Raw genomic sequence first — 23,716 nt, forward strand, 5'->3', positions numbered from 1 at the left:
GTGCAATAACTCAAACTGCAGTTTGGCCTGTACAGACGATGCCTAGAGAGGCAGACCTGGGACAGAGGCTGGACAGAGTTACAGGAATAAAGCAGGGATTTATTAAAAGGCCTTTAAAGGATGCGCCTTGGGCAGCACAAGGGTCTGGCTGCGGCTCCACCCAGTGATGGATGATGGGTCACAAGCTTTCACACTTTTGTAAGTTTTGGTCCATTTCTATATTGGGGTTAATTACAATTACAGCTCCAGGTGATGCAGTCCCACCCTCCCAGACTGCTCTCCTCCATTCACTGCTGTTTGCACTTTTTGGGCTGAAGCTGCAGCGGTGTCCTTGGTTCTGGGCTGGAAAAGGATTGTTCTGTGGGACTGAGCCGTGAGGAGAACTGCTGACACTTTATGTGGAGTTCAGAGTCACACACTAAGGCAGTACAGAATCTGGAAAATATGAAATCTAAAACTTAAGGCACCACAGAGAGCAAAAGTAAATCCATCCAGTGTTTCGAGGTCCCTGAACAGCACAGACATACCTGCAACACAGCAGCACGTGCAGTGCCAGTTTATCAGGAGTACCATGCCATGAGTGCCATCCATGTTCATTCACAAAATGCAGAGAATCACTGAATGTAAATGCAACAGAAGCATTTGGTAATGTGCCCTTAAAACAGGGAAAGCAGCAGGTGGCACAGGAGCTCTGTGGTGGGTGAGCAGATGAAGAGAGCTCCCACTGAGCAGAGGAAGGCAGGTGGAGCTCAGCACACCTTGATGTGGAGCTTGAGACTGTCCTCCTGCAAGAAGACATAATTTTCAGAACTCTAGTAATTTTTCCAAAATTGCTGATTCCAGCAGTGCCTAAAGTCTCTTGTCTTTCAACATGAACTGGATAACACAACTTTAAGAAGTTCTGAATTACTAGCAAGTAGATTTTAAAAGACCACAATATTGAGTAAAAATAAAACACAGGGAAGCAAAATATCCTGGGACAGCAACGTACCTCCGCTGGTGGTATTCCAAATCAATTGGAATCAATTTCATTTCTTGGAAATATACATTGGCTGTGCAGTTAGTGGCAGTCACCATTCCCTCTGACAATGTGTGGCCAACCCTTCCACTACTCTGTCCAGGGCTGATACTGTAGTATAAAACAATTTCACAGGACATGTCATTTTCATCCTATAAATGTCAGCACTCTGGTACTTCCTTCAGATCCTCTGTCCAAGTTCTCTGCAAAACAAGAACAACAGAAAAACAAAACCCCCATCTTCAGCATTCTCGTTTGCCCCATCTCCTCAAGTCTTGATTCACAAACCCATCTCACTGTAATACCAGTGCAAAACCTATCCAGACTAGCATTTCAGCACATCCATATCTCACTTCCTCTCCTCTACTGCAGTCTCCACAAGCAATAAAACAAAGCACTCTTGAAAGCCCTCACAACTGTTTCCTGCACTTTCCTTGTCACTTCTGTGACAAGACGGGATGATTGTTTCTTCTCTTCACCGATGACATCACTGCCATTATGTCTAAGGATATCTTCTAAAATTCCTTTCTATCACTCTTTTTGATGGAGGCAAGATTCCAGTGAACATCAAAGACTGAGAAAATCACGGTATTTTCCTGGAGAGTGATGGGGTTTTCTGGAGATGTTTACACTATAAACAATGACCAGGAAGCATGTCTCGTGTGACCAGGTTCCTGTGGTTGCTGTCAGCGATCAGGGCCGGTGGATGGGTCCGGTGCCGGCTGTCCCTGCCCGTGTCACCGGGACGGACGGGCCCGATGGTTCCCGCTCCGCGGGCGGCACCGCAGTGCCGGGCCGGGCCCGCAGGGGGCGCGCTCCGCGGGCGGCACCGGCACTGCCAGGCCGGGCCCGCAGGGGGCGCGCTCTGCGCTCTCTGCCTCCCGCGCTGCGCGCGCTTCCGGTCGGTGTCGGTGCGGCGTGCGCAGGATGGGCCGCGGGCGTCCCGGCGCTGTGAGTGACCCCCGGGCGGTGAGTGACACCCGGTGCTGTGAGTGACCCCCGCTCCGAGTGCCACCCCCGCTCCGAGAGCCACCCCCGGGCCCTAAGCCACCCCCGGGGGCCGGCTGCTGCGGGGAACAGCCCGGGGAGCCTCGGCCCGGCTGCTTCGGAGGGCGAGGGGAAGCGGAGGCTGGGTCGGAGGGGGATCCGACGGCGGTGGGCACTGCTGTCCGCTCCCCTCGGGGTCCTCCCGGGGCTGCCCGGCCCCGCCATCCCGTGCGTTTCTGGGGTCGCGGTGCCGGCCGGGAGCGGCAGCAGCGCCGTGTCATTGCCCCGGCAGGTGCAGGGCACCGGCGGCAGCAGTGCCGTCAGCAAGTGCTCGGCGGCAGCGCGGGGCTACATCCGGGACCGGTTCCTGCGGCTCCTGGCGGAGCGGCGGCGGCGGCGGGCGCCCCTGATCCACCGGTGAGGAGCGAGGGCTCGGCAGCACCTGCGGCTGCTCCGGTGCCCGCGGGGCGCGGGAGGGATCTCGGCGCCTCGGACTGCGGAGAGCCGGAGCGACAGCACGGAATGGGGGGAGCGGCTTTGAGCTGAAAGAGAGTCGGTCTGGGCTACATATCGGTAGGGACATCTTCCCTGTGAGGGTGGCGGGGCCCTGGCTCTCCGGTGCCCAGAGCGGCTGTGGCTGCTGAAGGTGCCCATGGCCAGGTTGGGCACCTGGAGCAGCCTGGGACAGTGGCAGGTGTCCCTGCCGTGGCAGGGGTGGAACGAGAGCAGCTTCAGATCCCTTCCACCGCAACCCTCATGCTTGGAGCTGTCAGCTGGGCAAGGCACAGCCTCTCACACACAGTTCAGGCAAAGTACAGAGCGGCAGAGTGGCAACGTGCAGTGCCCTGTCTCGCAGTAGTGTAACCTTGTTAGACTGTTAATATAATGTTAATGGCCTCTGGACCAAAACTGAATGGTTTGTCCTGAGAATGATATGCCACCAGACTGGTTCCTAACTCCAGTGTTCAATGCTGCTGAAAACTTTGTAATATTTGAAAATGTACCAATAGTGTTATAACATCAATAGCTTTCTCATTAACTCCCCAGAATGTTACAATTTCTGTAAGGTATCTGGTGGCACTGGGAAGCAAGATCTTTTGAGTCGGTGGTGTCTGACCAGGAGAACTTCTCCAGAGCTTTGTAACATACAAGAATGTTTTAATGTGTCTTTGCAGAGGGTGACGTTGTGGAATTTACGTAATTTGAGGAGAATAGTTTAATGCAATCCAGAAGTCTGTGAATTGCCAAAGGAGTTTCATTCAGGGGAAAATCAAACAGAAGCTTGCATGCCTATGAAGATGTGTGTGGCTCATCAGGAAACCTGCATTGACTTGTCACACAACATTGGCATGCCAAGCTGAATTCACAGGAAGAGTTCTGTATTGCATTTATCAACAATTTTGGGGACGTCTTGGACTGTGAGGTCCCTGTGAGGTGTGAAGACGATAACATGCTTCTTAAAGGGGTGAAAGAAGCTGGAATATAGCCAGGTGGATCTGGGATGAAACTAACTAAAAGAGAATGCCAAGAGGCATCAGTCCATGCCAGGCTAGGGAAATGGTAAATGCTTTCCAGGAGTTACTCTGACTTAGGTGCATTTATTCAAAAGCCAGAGAACAGGATTCCTCTCCTGACTGCTTTTCCTCCCTTTTTTGTTCCCTTCTCACTACATGAGCACACGCATTCATTTTGTTGTGGCATGTGGTTTGGGGCAGGAACTCAGGTATCAGCTATCTGCATTGCCAGGGAGCATCATCACTGCCAGGATTCAGCAGATATTTACTGGTGCAAAACAGAACAGGTCCACCTGGGGTATCTGCACATTTTCTCTGCATTATCTGTTGTCCTGATGGCTAATATGCACACTGATTGCAGGAGATCTGTATTTATTAGCAAGCTCTAGAGATGACAAAATCATCTCCCAGTGCAGGTATGTAAACAGGGAATTATTGGGTAGAAGCTTAGAGAAAAAAAAAAATCTTTATTTTTTTTTTAAATTGAAGTTGCCAGTGCTGGAGAAATCAGGTCCTGGAGAGTGATTATAACTGAATTTGCTCCTGCAGGGGTTATTACATCCGTGCCCGTGCTGTGGATCACTGTGTTCAGGACTTCCTGCTGAAGACACAGAGCCTGCCCAGGACACAGGTGCATTTTCTCTGGGACCTCTGGCATGTCACAGTAAATGTGTATAAAGCCTTTCTGGCATGTGGGCAGTGACTCGTCAGTGCCTCTGTTGGGATCCTTTCCCAGCAGGGCACAGAATCTGGCTGGCAGTACTCTGGCTGTCCGTGCGTCACTTCGGCAGAAGTATTGGGAGAGGGGGCAATATCCACACAGGATTCCTCTGCCTCTTGCAGGAGGTTGACTGATTTTGTCACTCTACAGATGATATTTAATATTTTTCACGCCTAGATGCTCAAGATGCTGCTAGAGTTGAGTATAACTTTTTTCTGCTGCTTTCTCTGCAGATCCTGTCTTTAGGTGCTGGCTTTGATTCCTTATACTTCCGTTTGAAGGATATGGGTCTTCTGCAGCACACTGTGGTGTATGAGGTAGATTTCCCAGATGTGGCATGCCAAAAAGCTGCTCTGATCAAAGGAGTGAAGGAGTTGTCAGCACTGGTGGGAGACGCTGGAGGGGAAGGATTAGGTATGGCATTCATGGAAGATTTTTTTGTACAAAGTGTTTAGAAAGAATAAACACAGCTTCAGCCTTCAAAAAGCAGGAGATTATAGCAGGGAAATTATGAAATTGTAGATGAAAAGGATATTCATTTTATGAAAAACATTGAAACAAATAATTTGTAAGCATTGGGAGATAACAAGAAGCCAGGATGGATTTGTCAGGAGCTGATTATATCAAACCAATCAAACCAAGGTCAGGTTTTTCTGTTGCAATTTCTGAAAGGCTGTGTCCAGCTTGGAGCATACTGGTCCCAAACCAGTGGCAAACTGTAGCGTGTCCAGTGGGAGGTTATGAGGATGATGAAGTGATGTAGGAGGGGAGGCTGAGAGCTGGTTTTGTTCAGCCGTCTGGGGAGGAGTTTGGGAGGGAGGTGAGTCTTACAGCACTCTTCAGCTTGCCTGTTGGGAGAGGTTAGAAAGGACAGAGACACACTTTTCTTGAGGACATAAAGCAAGTAGTCAAGGGACAGTTGAAAGTGGCAAAAAAGAGGAAATTCCAGTGATGTATAAAGAAAATGTTGGGGGAAGATTGTGCCACGAGTAGTTAAAAATGGGAACAGATTGCCTGGAAAGGTAATGGAATCTCCAGCCTTGGAGACCAAAACCACTACAGAGCTAGAGCCTGACTGGACAAACTTTGAGTTACATGACACAGATAATTGCCATGAGGAAGTATTTGGACAGGATGACTTTTAACTCTCCCTTGCACCCTAAATTATACAATGATTTATGGGCTTGATGGGTAAGAGAGAAGGTTTGACTCTCAAGTGTCTTGACTGTAATAAAACATTAGTTGTTATGTCTCCTGACTTTTCTTTTGCCCTCCAAGGCAGGAGAAAATGAGCCTTGTGAAACTACTGCAGAATTTTGTTCCAGCTGAGTGCTGAGGGGCAAAAGGAGGAATGCAAAGCGTGTGGATCGCTAGAGGTTTCTCCTGCATCTGTTTTCCTCCAGCATTTCCAGTAATGCTCTAGATGATGTGCTGTAGAATATGAAATGTCATAAACCTGCAGGAAACATGGGGATTTGCAATAAGATGAGTGAGTGTAGGAGTTTGGGAAAGTACATGAATGGTCTGGCAGACATGGAATGAAATGCAGTAGGGACGTATGTTAGCCTCTGCATTTAGATGGCATTGATTAATTTAAACACAGATGGAAGACTACAGAGTGTGAGTTCCCGACTCACAGGTCTCAGTGAGTAGCTCTTCCATGCGCTTGTTCCTTTCCTGCCTGAATCCATGCACATTTTTAATATTTGCGGAGTCCTGTGGCAGGGAACTCTGTCCGTACCAAGTGTCTTCAGGTGCTTAAAGGAAGGTCTCAGACAGCTGGAAATACCCTATTGTCTTTGTCCAGAGGTCAGCAAAGGATGGATGGACAAGTTAGACGAAATTAGAACACTGTGATGGATTTCTGAAAAAGACCATTTTACCTCCAGAAGTGTCTGCATTTGACAACAGTGTAGGTTAAGTGTCCTCAGGACAGGTACAGTTGTTGGGCTGCAGGGACAGAGTAGGTGATTTCTAAAGGTACTTTACAGTTTGCTTTGTTAATGATATGGTTTTGACTGAAAAGGTCAAAACCAGGCCATAACTTACCCTATTCTGATGGGTTACAGAGGTATGGTAATGCTTGCAGATCATAAACTGGAACTTATTTCTGAGGAGGGTGGTCTGTGAGTCAGGTCCTGGTGCTTGCTGAGAGCTAGCATGTGCAGTTTCAGGACGCTGTGCCATTATACAGAAATGAAATCTGTTTAGCAAACAAACCAACCAAGCCTAGGAAACCTGACAATGGTGTTCTAATTGTGGGGGGAGCCATTGAAATTCTATCAAAGCAATGATGCTTTCTTAAAGTGAAAGGTGTATAAATGAGAGCCCTTTAGGTTTGATTTTGAATTACAGTGGTTCAAAAAAAATTCTCTTAAAGTAAATATAATAAAGTTTTGTTGTTATAGTAAGTGTAATAATTCAATGAGAAGTCTGTAGGTGAAATTTGCATTAGGAATACAGGAGTTTTAGACCTGCATTAATGGCTCACATGGCACTATCCCTTCATGGGTCATGTATTGATGGGGATTTTCTTGTACATGTTACAGAGAAATATAGTTTTTGGACATAGCCTTGTGAGTGATTGCCTGTGGGTTTGATTTTCATGTTTGTCTCTTTTGGTCTCAGTATTGCAGCAGCACCATAGTGAGGTTGCATCATTTTTATCTCCCAGGAGCCATTACCATTTCTGGAGATGATTATAAATTACTGGGAGTGGATTTATCAGAGCTCCCTGAGCTGGAGAGAACCCTGGAGGAAGCAGGACTGAACAATGAAATCCTCACGCTCTTCATCGCAGAGGTGGTGCTCACCTACATGGAGACCGCCAGGTGAGCTTGGTTCTCCTCTCTTGCCCTGCAAACAGCAGGCTTCTTTCTGAGTGTATCACCTTGGGCTCGGAGACCTGGTCTCTTGGAACTGAAACCTTGGGAATTCTGTGGTGTCCCAAATAGCTCCCTACATCGTAATTAGGATGATGTGATTGATGTCCACATGATATCCTAAAAGGAAGGAAAGAAAGAAGAAAAATCTCAAATGAAGAATTTTGAGGGTTTTGTTCTTCTCATCCCCTGAGTTGTCTGTGCAGGTGGGGAGGAGATGTTCAGCCCAGCACTCTCGTTAGTGTGTTGCCACTTGTCAGGATGCCTCAATAGCAGCTTTGTGGTGTTGCAGAAGGATGCATTGCATCTGTTGTAGGGCCCTCAGTTTAATTTCTTACCACACTCTCCCAACAGGTCAGATGCCCTGATTCAGTGGGCAGCAGAGCGTTTCCCTCGGGCGTGCTTCCTGCTGTACGAGCAGGTGCAGCCTCAGGACCCCTTTGGGCACATCATGCAGCAGCACTTCAGGCAGCTGAGCACGGCGCTGCACTCGCTGGAGCTGTATCCCGACTGCCCGGCCCAGCACGGGCGCTTCCTGGCCCAGGTGAGCACTGCAGCTCCATGGTGGGCTCACTGGGGCTGTATCCTGACTGCCTGGCCCAGCACGGGTGCCTCCTGGCCCAGGTGAGCACTGCAGCTCCATCCAGGGCTCACTGGGGCTGTATCCTGACTGCCTGGCCCAGCACGGGCGCTTCCTGGCCCAGGTGAGCACTGCAGCTCCATGGTGGGCTCACTGGGGCTGTATCCTGACTGCCTGGCCCAGCACGGGCGCTTCCTGGCCCAGGTGAGCACTGCAGTTCCAGGGCAGGCACCAGGCAGGATTTACCTGAGGATGGGGGGAACACCGAGTGCTTGCTCAGGTATGGGCTGAAGCAGACAGGGCTGAGGCTGAGCTGCTGCCTTCTCTGCTAACATGAATTGTCATCAGGAGGTGCTTCCAACTGGCTCACAGCCTTCTGCCTCCTATGGGATTAATGGGTTCCTCTGAGACTTTTGATGTAATAAGTTAAATTTTTTAGAACTTTACAGATGAGAGATCTATTTTCGCCAGTTTTTAGGAAGCTTTTGCTTTAGCTAAACAGTCTTAGTGGCTCATGCAGGTGTTTAATTTAGGGTCTTTGTTTTCCTGTGGGAAGTGAGTTTCTGTCCTTCCAGGGGTGATAACTTCGAGGGATTTGTCTTTTAGGGCTGGACTGAGTGCAGTGTCATGGATATGAATGAGTTTTTCACCTGTTGTATTCCAGAAGATGAGCAGCAAAGAGTGCAGACTCTGGAGCCTTTTGATGAGTATGAGGTAACCCTCCATTATTCTGAAGATCAGGGACCTGGCTTTGATATCAGAAGGTATTTGCAATTTCTTATGGTTGCAGTTCTGTACAGAGCTGCTGGGCACAGGTGTTCCTGGAGGCAGAAAGGACCTTGGAACAGCTTAGTTAAGCCATGGGGAGCTCCTGGTGAAGCAGCATGGGAAGAAGGCTCTCCTTGATCTTAGAGAAGCTGCATGTTCCTTCCTCCCTTCCTTGAGCAGTCTCTCAAGGACACAGGCTTGTCATAGCAAACCACCTGGTAGTATAAAAAAAGTTATACATGCTAAAAGTTGGCATGGATTCAAGGGACAATTACTTTAATGAAAGAGAAATCTGTTAAGGATTAATGAATACATAAATATGCACCTAATGTGATGGTCCTGACTACAGTTGGTTGAAAGCATTCCTGGGGAAAGCAGATGCACTTTTCCTGCTCCCTTCCATTTCCATAGACGACTTTATTGTTTGTCATTGTTGGATACAGGTTACTAATTTCAGATTTTTTTGGTCTGACTTTGTACAGCCATGCATTAATGATTGAAATTCAACTATGACTCTGTTCTTTGCCATTTTTATATTAACTGCTGGCAAAGTTTCTGAGTATTTGAAGTATAGAAGTGAAGATAAGTGCAAGATAGTGAGTTACTTGAGCTAAATATCCTGTGGAATACTTACTAGAAGTTTCCCTTTTGATTTTATGGTTTTCTATTTATACTTCTAGAAATTGAATAACTGTAGTATGAAAACAATTGAATGTGCTTGAATTTATTTTGCCAACATGCTAGGATCTGCTCTGCCATATTAATGCAAAAGTGGTGACTGAAAGTGGTGGCAGATTTGCTAAGTGGTTCAGAAATGTCTACTGGAACTGTAGGTCAAGGTCATTGCTCATACAGTGGGAAGGTAAAGCCTTGGTATTGTTTTCCTTACAAAGGAGGTTAATGTGCATGAATCCGAGCTGGAAACATGCACAGGAGTAAACGATGTGACAACAGAGAGCTCTACAGTTAGCCTTTGAGAGAAAGATTAAGATCCAAGGAATTACTGTAAACAAGCTTGGTCAAATTAGGTAAAAAATGTAAAATAGACACCCAGTGTGGAGGGAGACGATTTTTAGAACAATTTTCTTAGGGACTAATAGTGTTCCATTTTCAATATTTACATTAATTTCTGGATTAATGTACTTTTCAAAAGATGCTTTTTACTCCTAATATGGGTTGGGGCAGTGAAGCTGATACAAAGAGTTCTTGTGCCTTTTAAATTCATGTTTATGCTTGCTAGTCACAACTTGCTAGTTGGCTGAATGTATCCCACCCCAGGGGAATGAACACACTCAATTCCCTAATGTCCATAAACGCCACAGTGAACTCTCATTGCTGCTGGCTTCCTGTGCCTGCCTTTTGCTTGTGCTTCTGCCTCAGAATGTTTCTAAGGCCAGACTGAAAATGATGTATTATTGTCCGGCACAGAGCCTGTTGCACCTTTTAACATTTGTGATTTCCTTGGAATCACTTCAATCGCTCTGGTATAAAGACCTCACTCTTTTTTATTATCAGAACTCAGAGGCATAACGGGAAGCTGATTCCAAAAAGAACTTTCCCATGCAACACATAGTTAAGCTATGGGATGTATGTTGGGCATGTTAAAGTTTATGTGAGTTCAAAGAGCAGATGGGTACGTTCATGCATGAAAAATCCATCGAGGATTGTTCAATACAGCTTCTTGTTTAGAAGATCCCTGGGCTTTGTTAACTGTTGGAAGTAAATTTTTGCAAGTTGGAGTGAGAGAGGTATTTACCCACCAGTTCTTTCTCCAATTCAGCTTTACCCCTCTGATTTTGACCATTGATGAGAACAGTGCTAGGCTGTTGGTATTTGTTTTGGTCACCTTGGCTATTCTGAGGTCCTTACTACTATTTGCCTGAAGATTTTGAAGGGGATTGTTTTTTGTTTGGTTCTTCCTTTATTGGTTTGTTTGTTTGTTACTTTGGGCTTGCTACAGGAATGGCATCTGAAGTGTTCTCATTACTTTGTGTTGGCTGCATCGAAGGGGATGGAACCTTCCTGGACTCCGTTGTCACCCAGTGGGACAGGTACACACCAAGCACTTTTCACATTACTCTTTTATCTCATGTAGGTGTCTCTGAGAGGTTTTAGGAGGCACTGAAAGCCTGGAAGGGGCTGATGGGATGCTGCTGTCTGGTAGCTTTCTCCTCTCCTCCACAATAGTTCTGCTGTCCAAACCAAGGCCAGGGCTGTGGCCTAGTGCTGCTGGTTCTGGTCGCTGCTGTTCTTTCAGTTCATTGACCCTCTCAGTCTGATCAGCTTGTCATTTGTTCACACATGAGCCCCTCCAGTGCATGGCTGCAATCAATGCCAGCCTGCCCTGCTCCTAGTCCTGTTTTCGAGATCCCTTTTGAATTTATTCCTGGCTGCCTCCACGTGCCATTCTCTCCTTCCAGCTCCCAGAAGGTTGTTCTGTTTTCTTTACTGCCCTGCCCAGACCACTCAGGAGCTTGACATGAAGCTGTGCTTTGCTTCCTTATCCCAAGTGGATGCAGTTGTACCTACCATATTTCTGTTTCTGAAATGCTTTTTAAATCTGCATGTCACCTTTTTTAGATGGGAGAAAAGTGGTACAGCTGGGGAAAAGCCCAGACCAAGATTGTCTTTCCAAGATAAAAAGGATTTGGTGGCCATAGCAGTCCAAGAAATTCCTGGTTTTGACTGATTGCTTCCTTTTTCAGGATAGAAAGTTGAAGGTTATTTTTAGCCTGTTTTATATCACTAGTGTTCACAGTATAGCACCACAGGTAGTTGTAGCTTCAAGAGAGAGTTGAAATCTGTGTTCTAGGGAGCAAGAAAAGCAGCTGAAAAAGGATAGGCAGGATGACATTCCTGAGGCCAGCAAGGCCACTGAATCCATGTGTTGTGTCTCAATTAGATTTGGAGATGTTGGGAAATTGAAGCCAAAGAGATTTACTGTGTGGTTGTCACTGGTCCTTAAGTTAAATCCTGGAGGCTCCTAAACACATAGTATCTATCCTTAAATTAAGAAAAAAAATCTGACATTTTCTTAACGAACTTTACTATAGTGAAGACATTTGATTAATTAGAGACAGGATTAGAGTATTCCTGCTGCTATCTCTGTTGTATTCAAAACTGATAGCAAAAGCCTTAAAATCCAGTACATTGTCCATGCTTAGATATATTTTACTGGGAATGCAAAAGATATGTCTGTAATATCAATAAATGCCCCCAGTTATCCTCTCAGATAGACTTGGGTCCCAATTCAAGAGAGTGCAAGTACTACATCTTCCAAAGAGATCATGGTAAGTATATGTTGTGACATGAAAAACTCATTCATCTTTAAAAAATGAGTCTGTAAAAAGATATTTAAGCCCAAGGAGATGAAATTTATTACTTCATCAAATTATTAAGTAGGGTCATGTGCAAAGCAATGATCAGTACAGGCAATTTTTCTGACTATGGCATACAAAAACTGGACTGTGAGCTGCTCCTCCTCTTCATCATCTCTTACAACACAAGAATAAAGACCTTGATTAAAACAAAGAGGACACAGATTCCAAACTGATTAAAGAAAACAATGTGTAGGTGAGCCAGAGTCCTGTGCTGAGAGTTTGCTTCATGCTAAGGGATATAATATTTAGAACAGAAGATACTTAGGTAACTGGAAATACTCCCCTGTAGTAGGACCACTGGAGTTAATGGATTACTTGTCATGCTGCAGAATGTTATTTCAGTGCTTCTGTGGAGGTAGGATCAAAATCTGACAGGAAACTTTGAAATCAGCTTCCAGGTGTTTGTCCTTTTTCTGCTGTTCTTTGCTGTTCATGTGGCCAAATATTGCCTTAATCAGACACCTCCTCCTTTTGAAGGTACTCTAGTGGTTCATATCCTGCTGCAGCAGTTAGGACACTGCACTTGCCTGGCCAGTCCTGTGTCCATCCCATGAAAGCAGTCTCAGAACTGCAGGAGCTGAGTGAGCAGAGTAGAAGTTACAGTTAGTACAGTGGTAGTTTTAACCATTATTACATCCTGTTTTCTAGGGCATGTCAGATTATCTGTGTGCACTGTCAACTTGCTTCTCAGTTATTTTTCTTGAAAAGATGAATGTTCATTTTGAAAAGGTGACGTGCTTAATCTCTTGGTTAAGATGTAGTCGTTGGTTGTGTTTGTGCCCAAGTTCTTTGTTTCTCTTTGTCTCCAGTGCCCCGTCACGCTGGTCCTGTCGGGGTGGCAGGCAGTGTCCCTGCAGCAGTGTGTGCAGGGCTCTCAGGGGTTCCTGGCCTGAGGCGTTACGGTCACCGCTCTCTTCTTGTAAAGCCCAACGTGATTGTCACCACGGGAGGCTTTGGGGAGGAGCATGGGCAGCACTGCCGTGTGAGGAATGTCCACCTGCTGAGCAGGCATGCAGGCCACTGGGAGGCTGTCTGTGTGACACAGAATGCTCCTGATCAAAGATGGGGTGAGTTCCCATACCCATGGCTTTGTGCTAAAAGCCAGAGAAAGTCTAGTGAAAAAGAAAAAGAGTGCTGTCACGGCACAGTGATGCTGGCAGTCACAGACACCTGACAGGTCTGCTTGCTGACTGTCCCTTCCTGCCCTTTGGTCACCACAGCCCCATGCAGTGCCCCTGGCTGAGGGCAGGGTGACTGGAAAGCTGGAAAAGGACCTGGGGGTTCTGTTTGACTGTGGTTGAACATGGGCCCAGGTGGGCAAGAAAGCAAATGGCACCTGGCTGGTACCAGCCTGGCGTGGGCACAGCCCCAGGGCAGTGATTGTCTCTCTCTGCTGGGCACTGCAGAGACCCTTGGGAGTGCCAAGTCCTGTCTGGGTCTCTAACAGAAAGAGAGACACTGAGGGGCTGGAGTCATAGAATAACAGAAGGGTTGGGGTGGAAGGGACTTCAGAGATCATCTAGCTCCAACCCTCTGCCAGGGGAAGGGACACATTCCAGTAGGCCAGGTTAGCCAGAGCCCCATCCAGCATGGTGTGGAACACTTCTAGACAAATGGCAGCCACTTCTCTGGGCAACCTGTGCCAGAGCCTCCACACTTTCACAAAGAAGAATTTGTTCCCAATACCCCATCTAACCCTATGCTCTGGCAGTCAGAAGCTGTTCCCACTTGTCCTGTCACTGCAGGCCCTTTTCCAAAGTCCCTCTCCAGCTCTCTTGGAGTCCCTTTAAGCACTGGAAGGGGTGCTAAGGTCTGCCTGGAGCCTTCACTTCTCTGGGCTGAACAGCCCACACTCTCAGCCTGGCTTTAGAACAGAGGGGCTTCAACCCTTTGATCAAGCTAGTGGACTCTGAATTTTTCCAACAGCTCCATGTCTTAATTGTGCTGGGGGTGCCAAACCTGGATGCAGAACTCCAGGTGGAGTCTCAGAAAAGCAGCATAGAGGGTGAGAATCATCTCCCACTGAGTGCTCCCTCTGTCAAACCCATGTCTGCAGTTCAGACACTGGGTGCTGGGCAGGACAGTGCCAAATGCTTTGTGTGAGTCCAGGTGGATGGCGTCTGCTGCTCTTCCCTCCTGCACCACTGCTGTAAGCTCACTGTAGTAGTGCCCAAGGGAGCTGGGCAGGGCGGGCAGCTCAGCCTGAAGAGAAGGAGGCTCAGGGGAAGCTTCTCACTCTTCACCACTACCTGAAAGGAGGGTGTAACCAGGTGGAGGTCAGCCTCTTCTCACAGGAGACAAGGGACAGGACAAGAGGAAATGGCTTCAAGCTGTGCTGGGGAGGTTTAGGTTGCATACTGAGAAAAATGTCTCTAAGAAAAGGGTTGTCCATGCCTGGCACAGGCTACCGGGGGTAGTGGTGAAGTCCACATCCCTGGAAGGATTTAAAAGCCGTGTAAAAGTGGCTCTTGGGGACATGATTTAGTTTTGCCCTTGAGAGTGCTGGAGGAATGGTTGGACTTGGTGATCTTTAAGGGTCCTTTCCAACTTAAATGATTATAAATTTCACAGAAAAACCACTTGTGTGAAGCATGATGTTTTGTATCTGCACAGGTGAGAGGTTGTACCATACTGTGTCTCGTCTCTCGGACACTCTGGCTCTGGTGGTAGGAGGACGGACATCCCCATCGAGCACAGGCTTGGGAATGTTGTGGCTGAAGTTCCCCAAAACCTGTGGTGCTTCAGGCCCAGGTGACGTTGCAGTGGAGCTTGCAAGTCTGCAGCCTGATGCTGAAGCAGCAGCTTTGCGTTGGAGACACAGCACAACTGAAATTACATTCAAAGGTAAAAAGCCTGGAAGGAGTGGAGATGGCTACAGGGATGCAGGATCTTGCACTTGACCTTGTTGAATTTCATGAAGTTCATATTGATCATTCCTCAAGCGTGACAGTAGTAAGAAATTAGGAGGCTTTGAGATCTCTTCTTGACACTTCAAATATGGTAACTTTTTATTTTGTTATCTGCATAATCCCCAGTGGCAAGTAGGATTGAAACCTACTGTAATCCATTCTGGAAGACCGATTCTTTGAGATCATCCATGGCTGAAGTTACTCTTGCTTGATCATGGCAGAAATAAGTTTTGCTCTCTCTGAAGGATATTTTTTGGGGAACAGGATCCCAAGCTCTTTATCCCAAGGTCCTTCAGAAGAAATGTTACTTTTCTAGTAGCAATTGACAAACACTCAGTAGTTGTGAACAGCTCTAGAATCAGGTCCTGCAACAGCAAGCTAAAGGTTGGTCTATTAAAAGATCCAGATTGTAAGGGGCAAAAACTTGAGCAGTGGCATTCGGGAGCTGAAAGCTGTCCTTTCCTTAGGTGTCCCATTCCTGCAGCTGCCAGGGAACTCTCCAAGGGGAGCAGGAAGGAATTGTTAAGCAGTTGTTAGTCTAGGCTGGAGCACACTTTCCATTTGTGGAACAATGCTTAATTAACACTGTAGCATTAAGCCTTCCAGTCAGAATTTTATATCCAAAAAGCAAATGCTAAAAAATTTTATTAATTTTACACTGGGTTTTGTCTTTGTCAGACTGTACTGTTTCATCTTACTTTTGCCTTGATATTGCTTTGTAGCTGCAGAAAGTGACCAACACTGGTGTTACCTGCACAGTCCATTCTGAATCAATGAAAGGACAGGGCACAGTGCAGTAAATGCACGTCCTTGACATCTGCCCAAAGCGTTACTGCACCCTTTTGGCAGCTTCCCCTCTATGCAAACAGCAGTTTTTGCTGCTGTGGCACAGCAGGCTGTGAGTTGTGTTGCCTCCTGGCTGTGTTTCCCCAGGTGAGCAGTACCTGTTTGTGTACGGTGGCCGTTCTGCTCTGCAGCCTGTGCTCGGGGATTGGCATTTCCTGCACGCTCCAGAGCTCTCCTGCACTGCGGTAAGAATGCACTCTGTGGGCACTGGAGTTAGAGCTGACTGCTGAACACCCAGCTTTTCAGTGAAATGCAGTCTCTACAGAACTCTGGGGCTGGGAAGGGACATCCAGAGGTCGTCCAGTCCAGCACTCTTGCTTAAAACTGGTCTGTCTAGAGCAGGTTGCTCAGTATATTGTCCTGGTAGGATTATCTCCATAGATGGAGACCCCACAATCTCTGTGGGCAACCTACTCCAGTGCTTGACCACCCTGATAGAACAATATGAGGGGGTTTTATGTGTAAGTGTATTTTTTTCTATGTCAATTTGTGCCCATTTCCTCTTGCCCTTTTGCTGGATGCTACTGAGAACATACTGTCTGTCTTCTTTCACCTCTCCCATCATTATCTAGCTGTGAGCTGGACATTTTTGTGGAAGGATACTCTTAGAGACAGTGTTAAAAGCTTTGCTACAATCAAAACCACCTCCCCATCTGCCGATTTGCCTCAGTCAATTAGACTGCTGAATGTGTCATAAAAGGAAATTGAGTGGAAGAGGACTTACTCCCTCGTTTATGTACTGGCCGCCAGCCTGTGTAACTCTGTTTACTATAACTCTTTGAGCCCAACCTTGTAGGTAGCACACTTGTAGGGTGGGAGATGCTTAATTGCAAGAGGTCACAAGCTAAGCATGAGTAAGCAAATTCCCACTGTTGTGGGAGGCCTACGCTGTGTCTTCAGTTATGTAACCAGGAATGTTACCTGCTAGACACATGAATTGCTACTTTTATTTTCTACATGTTCTTAATCTCAGCCGAACTCCTGTAAAATACGCAAAACTGACAGCTGAAAAGGAGGTGGACAGGGTGTAAAACAGTTTTATAGAGGTATGCAGCAAAAATGACCAGGCCACATACCTCACGGGGAGGTTTTGAAGTCTTCTAGCTATTGAATCTGAGGAAGATTCAAGATAGAAATAATATCTAATATCTAAAATACTGCTGCAGAGAAGAAAAAAATTGTTCTCCATTTTAACTTTAAGTAGTACAGAGGATCAGATGGACACTAAGGAAAGCTATTGATGGTGAAGCTAGCTGAGTCTGCAATGGACTGCCTAAAGAGGTGGGAAATTCTTGTCACTGCAGACTTTTGGAAACTGTTACATAAACATCCATCCATCCAGATGATAACATATAGTTTCATTTGTTGTAGGGGAAAGGTATGGACCAAGTGGCCTCCAAATTTTTCTACATCACTTATTTGCTGTGATATTCCTTTAATGCTTGACCTTGCATTTTTTCCTTTAGTGCTTGCACTAAAGGTTTATTTCTCTGGATTTTAGTCCTGCAGTTGAGCAGAAAGCAGCCTGCAAGAATGCAGATAAAGTTACCTCTAATAAATGCATGAAAATAAAGCCTCTAAAGGCTGATTATATTAAATGTACTGAGGGCCAGAGACAGTGTAAATGGAAGCATGGAGCAGTCCCTAGAGGAACATGTGGGGAAGGTTGGGTGTCACAAAACTCAGCCACACAGGAAAAGGCATTTAAAAGCCTGGACGTTAAGCAGACAGCTTGGCAAACTTCAGCCTTGGCCTTGTGTTTTTCCAGATTGCTGTTGATGGTCCAGTCCCAGAAAGCCGCCACTCTCACAGTGCCTGCAGCTGGGAAGGAGGTGTGCTGATTGCAGGAGGTCTGGGAGCAGCTGAGCAGCCCTTGGGGTCAGTTTTCCTTCTGAGGGAGCTTGAACATGGCTTTCAGTGGCAGACAATAGAGACACACCCTCCTCTTGTCCCACGGTAAGCAGAAGGCATTCAGAGCATCATAAAATAGTGTGGTTTGAGAGGGACCTCTTAAAGGCCAAGTAGGACAACCTCCCTGCAGTGGGCATCTTCAACTAGACAGGTTGCTCAGAGCATGCAGCAGAGAATCTTCAGCCTGTCTCTGCCCACATCCCCTGCTAATGGAGTCCAACCTCATTTTGAACTGCCAGGTATTCACATACTGCACATGTGCATGAAGGAAAGCTTCTGCTCGTTGGTGGAGTGTGGTTCCATGCATCCTCTGTGCCCGGTGTCACTGTCATCGACCTCATGACCGGGCTCTGCTTGAACTATGTGATTAATGTGGTGAGTACTGACATTTTCCTGTCAGGGTGAGCAGTGTCCTGTGAAGGAACATGGTCACTTTATGGAGAGGTAGGATCTAATTCCAAAGTGCTGTTACCCAGCACAGAGAGCGTACAGGGTTAAGAGAGGGACAGATGGAATGTGCAGAAGACTGGAACATGGAGCTGCTCTGTTTCAGACAGGGGGCAGCAAAACTGATATTGTCACTTTGGGATGTCTGTGGAGGAAGGGAACAGATAAACCAGAGGCTAAGTTAGTGCTTTTGAAGGTCTGTAGTATAATTTCATTGAGAACTTCTGGGTGGAAACTGGTGTTCTCTAGCTGCTGCCTGAAACATGAGAAAAAAACCAGCACAGAAATGCTGGAAACTCCACTGGAACATAAAAGCTTCCTGTAAGGATGATTGGACCCTGAACAGGTTGCTCAGAGAGGATGTCATATTTCCATTATTGGAGATATTTGAAACCTGACTGGGCAAGCTACTGAAAGGCCTGCTTGAGTTGAGCCTGCTTTGAGCAGGGTGGTTGGAGTGGATTATGCTTGGAGGACCCTTCCAACTTTGACTACTTGGTGACTTTCTTGTATGAATCACTGAAGAGCAGTCACACGGGTGGTGTCACACAACAGGATTTTGGGATACCCTGGCCAAAACTTGGTCTATGCCTCTGAGTAGCCCTCACCTCAGATAATACTGCCCTGAGTAAAAGAAAGACATATATCTGTTGGATGAAATCCATAGAAGGGCCACAAAGATCAGCAGAGAGCTGGAGCTGATCTCCTGTGAGAATGTGCTGAGAGAGTTTGGGTTGTTGAGCATTAAGAGAGAGGGAGGGCTCTGGGGAGACCTTAGAGCCCCTTCCAGTACTTAAAGGGGGCTTGCAGGAAGGATGGGGACAGACATTTCACCTGTAGTGGTAGGACAGGGGGTGGTGAGGCACCCACAAAGGCTGCCCAGAAAAGCTTTGGCTTCCCCATCCCTGGAAGAGTCAGAGGCCAGGTTAGATTGGGCTTGGAGCAGCCTGCTCTAGTGGAAGCTGTCTCTGGCCAGTGCACAGGTTGCAGCAAGGTGGCATTGTTTAAAGTCCCATCCAAAACCATTCTGTGATTCTATAAGAATATTTCTTTGGCCTGACAAGTTTTTATTTATCTTTTATATAAAGAAACAACTTTCTTTTGGTAACTGCACATATGGAACCTGTTGTTGGTGAAACTGGAATTTGTGATGAGTCAGTTTTTTATAGTGAACAGTGTGTGTGCATCCAGTTGATCTTGCAGCATTTTGCTGAGGGTATAAAAGCATGAAACATGCTTAATTGTAGCTTAGTTTTCAATTATTATCTGTAGCAGAAGGTGTAAGTGCCTCATATCCTTTAGATAAAATAGACTGCCCTTGTTGGACCGCAATGAGGATAGGTACAGTGATAGTAAAGTTGTATCTAAAAGAATGTAACTTTTTTGTTTAGACTGAATAAGCGAATGCAAATGGATTGGTGTCTTCCTTTGCTTAGGGGCTGTTTGCTTTGACTAAGGTGAAACTCTCTAGGCTTTTGAACCTGCCAATTCCATAGATAAGCTCTAGAACTCCTTCCCACAGGCCATGAATGCCAAAGATTTACATTGAATCCAAAACTGACTGGCTACCTTCTTGGGAGGAAAAGCATTAGGATTCAGGATGTACAAAGGCATTTTTTCTCATTAAAAAATCACTGAACTGCAAGTTGGTGGGTGGTAGTTGCAGAGGAGTACACCTCAGAGGTTGCTTGTTCCTGTATTCTCTAGCTATCTGCTCTTGCCCACATTCAGGGGTGGTACTGCATGATGTCCTGTACGTTCAAAATCTCCTTTCCTTTCTCAGGAGCACCTGGAGTGGCCATTAATGCTACATAATCACAGCAGTGTCTTTCTGCCAGATGAGAAGGAGCTGTTGGTCATTGGCGGTGGTGGAAACTGCTTCTCCTTTGGGACACACCTGAACCCAGAGCCTGTCTTGCTGAGCCTCAGCAGCATCCTGGCCAGCCACTGAGTGGGACCAAGCAGGGCTGAGCCCTGCTGCTGCACAGTGGGGAGACACCTGTTCACTCTAGGTCCAGAAACAGCACAGCATTTCCACAAAGGCTTTGTGTCCGGAGTGCATTTGTGAAGGCGGGATCAGGAGGGACAGTTACAGTGAGGGATTCACACCCCACTGGCTGTTGCGTTTTTACGGCTCGTTGTGTTGCTGTAAATACAGTACCTCAAAAGCAGCTGGCAGCAGTAGTGCTTAGAGGTGAAGAACAGTGTGGTTTGGCTTGGAAGGCACTGTAAAGACCATCCTGTTTTACCCCCTGCCATGGGTAGGGAAACCTTCCCCTAGACCACATTACTCCAAGCCCCATCCAGCCTGGCCTTGGACACTTTGATGGATGGGGCAACAACAGCTTCTTGGGGCAGTATGTGCCAGGGCCTCACCAGCCTCGCAGGGAAGAATTTCTTCCCAACATCCAATCTAAACCTACTCAGTTAGAAGCCGTTCTCCCTTGTCCAGTCTCTCCAGGCCCCTGTAAATAGTCTCTCTCCATCCTTCTTCTTGGCCCCCTTCAAGTGCTGCAAGGCCACAATTGGGTCACTTCAAAGCTTCTCTTCTCCAGGCTGAACAATGCCAATTCTCTCAGCCTTTCCTTACAGCACAGAGGTGCTCCATCCTTCTGATCATTTTGGGGTCTCCTCTGGATTCTCTCCAGCAGCTCCACGTCCTTGCTGTGCTGGGACCCCTGAGGTGCAGGCAGCACTGAGGTGAGATCTTACCAGAGCAGGGCAGAAGTGAGGAATCCCCCCTTCCCTGCTGCTCACACTGTGGGATCAGCCCAGCACACAGGGACACAGGGCCAGGGCATGTCCAGCCTTTCATTCACCAGCACCCCCAAGTTCTTGGCCAGGGCTGTTCTTGATCTCTTCATCCCCCAGCCTGGTTTGGTACTGGGGGTTGTCCTGATCCACATGCAGCACCACCACTTGGTCTTGTTAAACCTCATGGGCTCCCACGGCCCTTCTTGAGCTTATCCAGCTCCCTCTGGATGGCGTTTGGTCCTTCAGGATGTGGAGCTGCTAGAATGAGTCCAGAGGAGGCCACAGAGATGCTCGAAGGCTGGAGCCTGTGTTCTGGAGACAGTCTGAGAGAGCTGGAGGTGTTCAGCCTGGGGAGGAGAAGGTTCCAGGGAGACCTTGGAGCCCCTGACTTCAAGAGAGCAGGAAACAGACTTTGGACAAGGGCCTGGAGTGCCAGGACAAGGGGGAATTGCTTCCCTTTGCCAGAGGGCAGGAATAGATGGGATATTGGGAAGGAATTGTTCCCTGTGAGGGTAGTGAGGCTCTGCACAGGTTTCCTGGAGAAGCTGTGGCTGCCCTTTGTTTGGAAGTGTCCAAGGCCAGGTTGGATGGGGCTTGGAGCAGCCTGGTCCAATGGAAGGTGTCCCTGCCCATGGCAAGATGGTGGCACTTGATCTTTAAGGTCCCTTCCAACCCAAACCAATCTGTGATTCCTTGATGAGTGTCTGACTGACTGCACAGCAGTTGCTGGGTGCAGAGAAATTGTTAATATTAACTGAATTAGGTTTTCTTTTCTCTCATCCAATATTTTTGCAATTTGTTTCTATTTATTAAATGATCTCACTTTATGAGTTTCTTTCTCACTCTTTTTCTTTACTGAATTTCCAGCTGGGGTTAAAGAACAAGACCCTTCCCCAGCTTCATTGCCCATCTCTGGATACACTCCAGCAACCTCAATGTCTTTATTGTTGTGCAGGGCCCAAAACTGAACACAGGATTTGAAGTTCAACCTCACCAGTGCCCAGCACAGGGGCATGGTCACTGCCCTTGTGTCATGGAGGCTCATGAAACTGAGACAAATCATCTATTCAGAAGAGATCTATTTTATGAAGCAGTTAGCCTCCTCCTGCTCCCAGCAATTACAGATCCAACAACAACTGAAAACAGATTCATGATGTCAAATGAAATTGTTACCACCTGACTGACTTAAGGAATCCTGGAGATTTCAACAGGGCCGTGTGGAATGCATGGCAGCAAGGGCTCTCCATTGGCCACCTGTGGGCTCCTGGGCATCCAGAAGGGGGTTCTGACTGCTCGGGATGGCACACAGGGGACTCTGGCTGCCCCACACTGTCACAAAGAGGGCTCTGACTGCCCCACACTGTCACAAAGAGGGCTCTGGCTGCCCCATGATGTCACACAGGGACTCTGCCAGGCTATAAAAGGGCCCCAGAGGAGCAGACCGTGCTGGGCACCACAGTCCTGGCACACAGCAGCCTCAGCCTCTGCCACCCCAGCAGGGTTGGATTGCCCTCACTGGGATCCTGCAGGTCTCTGGGGAGCCTCTCCACCAGCCTGTGCTGGTGACCTGGATTGCCAAAGAAGGTGCCATGGGGCTCCTCAGCATCTTCACCACGGGGGAGCTGGTGGCAATCTCCATGGTGCTGCTGCAGCTCATCCTGGCCATTGTCATGCTACGGGACAAGTGTCTATGGGTGCGTGGCCTCTGATCTGTGTGGGCTGGGCTGGGCTGGGCCGGGCTTGGCTGGGCTGGGCTGGGCTGGAAGGGCTGGGCTGGGCCAAGCTGGGCCAGGTTGGGCGGGCCGAGCTGGGCCAGGCTGGGCTGGGCTGGGCTGGGCCGGGCTGGGCTGGGCCGGGCTGGGCTGGGCCGGGCGGGGCTGGGCCGAGCTGGGCTGGGCCGAGCTGGGCTGGGCCGAGCTGGGCTGGGCTGGGCTGGGCCGGGCCGAGCTGGGCTGGGCTGGGCTGGGCTGGGCTGGGCCGGGCTGGGCTGGGCCGTGTGGGTTTGGGGAGCCATGGCGGTGTGCCATGCGTGGCAGGACAGTGTGGAGCGTTCTGGGGAGCCGCTCCTGTCTCACCCAGGCGTGGCTCTTGCAGAGGATCCGTCGGAGCTCAGAGCATCCGAGCGCAGCCAGAGGCCGGCTGGAGGGGCAGAGCAGCGCGGGCAGGGCGCGGAGCTCAGCGCAGATGGGGCTGCCCCACGGCAGCTCCCCGCGCGGCTCCGTGAGCTGCAGGAGGCGCTTCCCGAGGTTCATCCGGAGCTGCCAGGACTCGCTGGCGCTCTTCGAGGAGCACCGCAAGGAGCTGGAGGCGCAGCTGTCCCAGTGGCAATGGGGCCGGGGCAGCCGAGGCAGCGGCATGGTGGTCCACGCTGATGCGCATGTTGCACCAAAGCTGCTGGGGGCCAGAGAGCGTCCCCAGAGCCTTGCAGTGGAGTTGGCAAGGCCAGACATGCACAAGGTGACAGAAGAGGGCAAACCTAAGGCCATAAGCCGATGCAGTAGCAGCAGCTCCCTGCTGCTGCAGCGCAGAAGTAGCAGCAACTCCCTGCCGGTGCAACGCAGAAGTAGCAGCAGCTCCCTGATGCTGCAGCGCAGAAGATCTGTGGCAATCAACAGGTTGCTCCCCAGACTCGTGGTGATCATGAATCCCATTGTGCTGGAGAGCAGTTGGAGCAGCAGCAGCTCGGTGGAGCCGGCATCCAGCACGGGCACTGCTGCTGGCAGGCTCCTGGAGCAGCTCCAGGCGCACCTGCAGCGATACCGGGAGGCCTGGCAGACACGGCACGGCCAGCGCCGCCGCTCGAGGCCCCGCTGGTGGCGGCGGTGCTGGACCCAGCTGAGAAAAAGGGTGTAGTGAGAATGAGCGGCCAGGGAGGGGCAGGGGAGAAGGGGGTTTCAGCAACCGGCAGGGGCAGTACAATCCCTGGGCCTCTACAGATTCCTCTGCAGACTCTTCCTGTCCTCTGGCAGATTTACAAATTGGCTGAGGGTCCCCTCCTC

General features: G+C 48.5%; 1 protein-coding gene across 1 annotated transcript; it reads left to right on the forward strand.

Annotated features, from left to right (window-relative positions):
- Window positions 1-3,970: 3,970 nt before the first annotated feature.
- On the forward strand, window positions 3,971-21,530 carry LCMT2 (leucine carboxyl methyltransferase 2). Its single transcript, XM_058824883.1, has 12 exons — window positions 3,971-4,150; window positions 4,474-4,654; window positions 6,915-7,071; window positions 7,477-7,666; window positions 8,309-8,416; window positions 10,431-10,521; window positions 12,660-12,917; window positions 14,464-14,694; window positions 15,693-15,790; window positions 17,374-17,561; window positions 17,756-17,891; window positions 19,747-21,530. Exons 2-12 carry the CDS (start codon window positions 4,525-4,527, stop codon window positions 19,912-19,914), a joined length of 1,755 nt encoding a protein of 584 aa, XP_058680866.1. The 5' UTR covers window positions 3,971-4,150; window positions 4,474-4,524; the 3' UTR covers window positions 19,915-21,530.
- Window positions 21,531-23,716: the final 2,186 nt, after the last annotated feature.

This window comes from Ammospiza caudacuta, chromosome 2 (genome assembly GCF_027887145.1).
Source record: "Ammospiza caudacuta isolate bAmmCau1 chromosome 2, bAmmCau1.pri, whole genome shotgun sequence".
NCBI lineage: Eukaryota > Metazoa > Chordata > Aves > Passeriformes > Passerellidae > Ammospiza > Ammospiza caudacuta.

Bases quoted from the DNA above. Each gene is read 5' to 3' on its own strand.
- LCMT2 (XM_058824883.1), top strand. From the start codon at position 4,525: ATGGGTCTTCTGCAGCACACTGTGGTGTATGAGGTAGATTTCCCAGAT. The intron at 7,072-7,476 runs GTGAGCTTGGTT...CTCTCCCAACAG, and splicing joins ACCTACATGGAGACCGCCAG to GTCAGATGCCCTGATTCAGT. The intron at 14,695-15,692 runs GTAAAAAGCCTG...GTGTTTCCCCAG, and splicing joins AACTGAAATTACATTCAAAG to GTGAGCAGTACCTGTTTGTG.